The sequence below is a fragment of the Malus domestica genome, chromosome 01, assembly GCF_042453785.1.
Source record: "Malus domestica chromosome 01, GDT2T_hap1".
NCBI lineage: Eukaryota > Viridiplantae > Streptophyta > Magnoliopsida > Rosales > Rosaceae > Malus > Malus domestica.
The window spans coordinates 19375377-19378845 of NC_091661.1; the positions used below are offsets into that span (position 1 = coordinate 19375377).

General features: G+C 36.0%; 1 protein-coding gene across 1 annotated transcript; it reads left to right on the forward strand.

The window, feature by feature from the left end:
* Positions 1 to 776: 776 nt before the first annotated feature.
* Positions 777 to 2863, forward strand: LOC114823901 (ras-related protein RABA3-like). Its single transcript, XM_029099689.2, has 2 exons — positions 777 to 1257; positions 2152 to 2863. Exons 1-2 carry the CDS (start codon positions 959 to 961, stop codon positions 2597 to 2599), a joined length of 747 nt encoding a protein of 248 aa, XP_028955522.1. The 5' UTR covers positions 777 to 958; the 3' UTR covers positions 2600 to 2863.
* Positions 2864 to 3469: the final 606 nt, after the last annotated feature.

A 3469-nucleotide genomic window follows, 5' to 3' on the forward strand; every position in this document is an offset into this window, starting at 1 on the left:
CTTAACTGCCCAACCTCCCCATGGGATATTAATTTGGTCAATGTCTCTGTCTATAATTCAATTAGTACATATCCTTAAAAAAAAGTTATATTATTAGATGTCTGATACGTTATATTTTCGCAATATATATATAATATGTGTGTGTGTGTGATCATGTTCATATAAGTATAATGTTTCAAACTAATGGTTCATACTTCGTAGTGAATATATAGTAACACTATACATCGAATTTTATTTTTGTAATTGAAGATTTAGAAATATAGTCGCTCGATTTCTGCTCGAGCAATGTCCAAATCTGAATCCACTTGGGTAGTTAAAACCTGAAAATAAAATAGATAAATAAACAGATTAATAGTCGTTAACATGTCTTAAGATTTGTAAGTACACAGACTGCATCATGGCCTCAAATGAGTTGGTTGCTTTGTGTTTTCATGATGAAATCAACTTTTATAATTATGAAACCCTGTCAAGCTGTTATTATTGCTCCCGAAAGGTTAAGCCGACGAGGTGAAGTTACTAGTTAGTCTTATTTTTTATTATTTTTGTAAGAAATTAACATCAACATTATGGAATAAACAAATTCAAAAGTATAAATTCTACAGGTTAGAGTCGTTTAAAATGTCGTTTTGTCCAAAGAAGAGAGTTTATATGCTGCTTTACTGGATCAGTATAATTGATAGGAAACAAATCCCAATTAAAAACCTACTAAAGCAAACTTGTACCGCTAATGAGTAACAGTATTAGCCCAAATTATGCATGTCACAGACCATTATACCATATGATTTAATAATGGAGCTGGGTACGTCCACTATTGCTGCTTTTAAAAGACCGACAAGGACTGCACCATTATTTTCTCGATCTTTCCTTTTTCTGTTGTTTTCACTTACTCCCACTGACTTCCTAAACTAAACCAAAACAAAGGCCAAGTTCTCAACTCCGATCGCTTTTGCAGAAGAAAATGAACCAAGAAATGAATGGGGTGGATGCGGAGGCGACGGCGGCGGAGAGGGCGGAGAGAGAGAGGGTGAGGAGGGAGATGAGTGTTATGAATGGACATGAAAAGATAGATTATGTGTTCAAGGTGGTGGTGATTGGAGACTCGGCAGTTGGGAAGACTCAGATTCTGTCGAGGTTTACAAAGAACGAGTTCTGCTTTGACTCCAAGTCCACAATTGGGGTTGAGTTCCAGACCAGGACTCTCACCATTCAAGGAAAACTCATCAAGGCTCAGATCTGGGATACTGCTGGCCAAGAAAGGTTGGTTAGTTTATATCATTCTCTCCTACCTTTTGTTTTCTTTTATTTTTCAAACTCTAGGAATGAATTTTCGTGTTTATGTGTCTTGAACTCAAATGGTAATGGAGGCTTAAGAACCATTTGTAAAGATTTCAGAGAGGGTTTAACAGCCCACTACTAATTGATCCAGTACCGATCGATATTGTTCTTAACTTAACCACTTACTTCCTGCTATAACAGCATGTGAATGGTTTTATCACAAAAAAGTCGAAATCTTTTAGTTCAAGTAGTGAGGGAAGATGACCGATGGAGTATTTGAAACTTGAATACATATTCATAGTAATCATGGTTTAGGGTATGTGTGATTACTTTACTTTTAACAATAGATAGGACAAGGTAAACTTAAATTTAAAAAATAATTAAACACTGTCACGTAATTTGACGAATAAAATTAGTGTATGCAGAGGTACTCAAATGTGCAATAACTTAACAAGAAGCCTTAACTATTTGAGATTTGGGATCTAGCTAGTGGAACTGTGCCAAATGAAGAAGGAGACCAGGTTAATTTAGAAACATGCTAAAAATAGACAAATAATATTACCCAGTGTTTACAGAAATACAGGTTCTTCTTCTCTCTGTTTTTGCCCTGCATGACAGACGTCAGCAAAGGGATCTGCATAAATATTAAAGAATCCTTTTATGCTGATGCTGTATTTATGTATCAGCTGCACCATTAATGAACTGCAACAATACATTCAAAATTTTACTGATAGATTTAATTTCCGAAAAAAATAATATTCCCAACAGAAATATAAGTTCTGTGGGGTGGTTTTTTTTTTTTTTTTTTTTTTGTAAAATTAAATTTGGACAAGAATTGTGAAAAATTGAAGATGCATTTGTTGTTTTTCCTTGTAGGTATAGGGCGGTTACAAGTGCATACTACAGAGGTGCGTTAGGGGCAATGCTGGTGTACGATATCACCAAGAGGCAGACCTTCGATCATGTAGCTAGATGGGTTGAGGAGCTGCGGGCCCATTCTGACAGTTCGATCGTGATCATGCTGATCGGGAACAAGGCCGATCTGGGGGACCAGAGGGCTGTGCCGACAGAAGATGCAGTTGAATTTGCTGAGGAGCAGGGGCTGTTCTTCTCAGAGACATCAGCCTTCAGTGGTGACAATGTGGACTCTGCATTCTTTAGGGTTCTTGAGGAAATATATGGTGTGGTGTCTAAGAAGGCATTGGAATGTGGCAATGAGATAAAATCCAATGGGGTTGATCTTAAAGGGGAAAAAATTGATGTTATTTCTGGTTCGGAATTGGAAATTAGTGAGATGAAGAAATTGTCTGCTTGCTCTTGTTAAATTCCAATTGCAAGAGGCAAATGCAGAGGTCTCGTTATTCTTTTGGGTTTGTAAGCCATTGGTGTTTATGTTTATTTTATTTGTTTTGTTTTGGGTAGCTAAGGAAAATGTGTAAAAGTAAAGGGGGGAAGTTCTCTTGGACGAGGTAAGTACTTTATCACTTGAGCTACATAAGTATTTACGATTGGCGTTGTGATTATAGTTACTATGATGTGATTATTGAACCCAAATGTTATAAGAGCTTAACAAATATCAAGTTTTTTATTTTTTATTTTTTTTAAACATAAGTGATACAGTTTCATTACCAAGAATAATTAATTACAAGAGTGTTAGATGGGTACATATTATCCAACGACTAATTTCTTGATCTGGAAATAATTTGCACAAAACACAAATAATTTTAAACCCGTATTGAGCTACCACTCAAATCACACCACTAAAACTAAGAGTCCAGAAGCAAAAATGTCAAACATTATTGCAACGACTTATGGTATACGACTTTACCAGCGAAAATTGTAGAGTAGGTTTTGGGTTTGTTCCTAATGGGAAGAGATCATCTCCGGATCTATCCAACCAAATCCTAGGAATCCGGAGGTTTGGACCCTTGAAATTTGATTCAACGACTACAAACAGAGGGTCATTCTAAAAGTTATAATAATTGTAACCGTTGGATCAAATTTGAAAAATCTGGATCTTCGAATTCTTAGAATTTGGTTGGAGAGATCCGAATGGGATCTCTTCCCGTTCCTAATGTAATGTGAAAAGACAATCCAATGTGGACGTCGGCTCCTTAATCGCATCTTTGGATGAAAGAACTTATATAGAATAGCTTCACATAGATCGTGACGTTGCTATTCAATAATATAATTT

Excerpts from the sequence above, each read along its gene's own strand:
- LOC114823901 (XM_029099689.2), top strand. The coding sequence starts at position 959 with ATGAACCAAGAAATGAATGGGGTGGATGCGGAGGCGACGGCGGCGGAG. Across the intron at positions 1,258-2,151 it reads GATACTGCTGGCCAAGAAAG|GTATAGGGCGGTTACAAGTG; the intron begins GTTGGTTAGTTT and ends TTTTCCTTGTAG.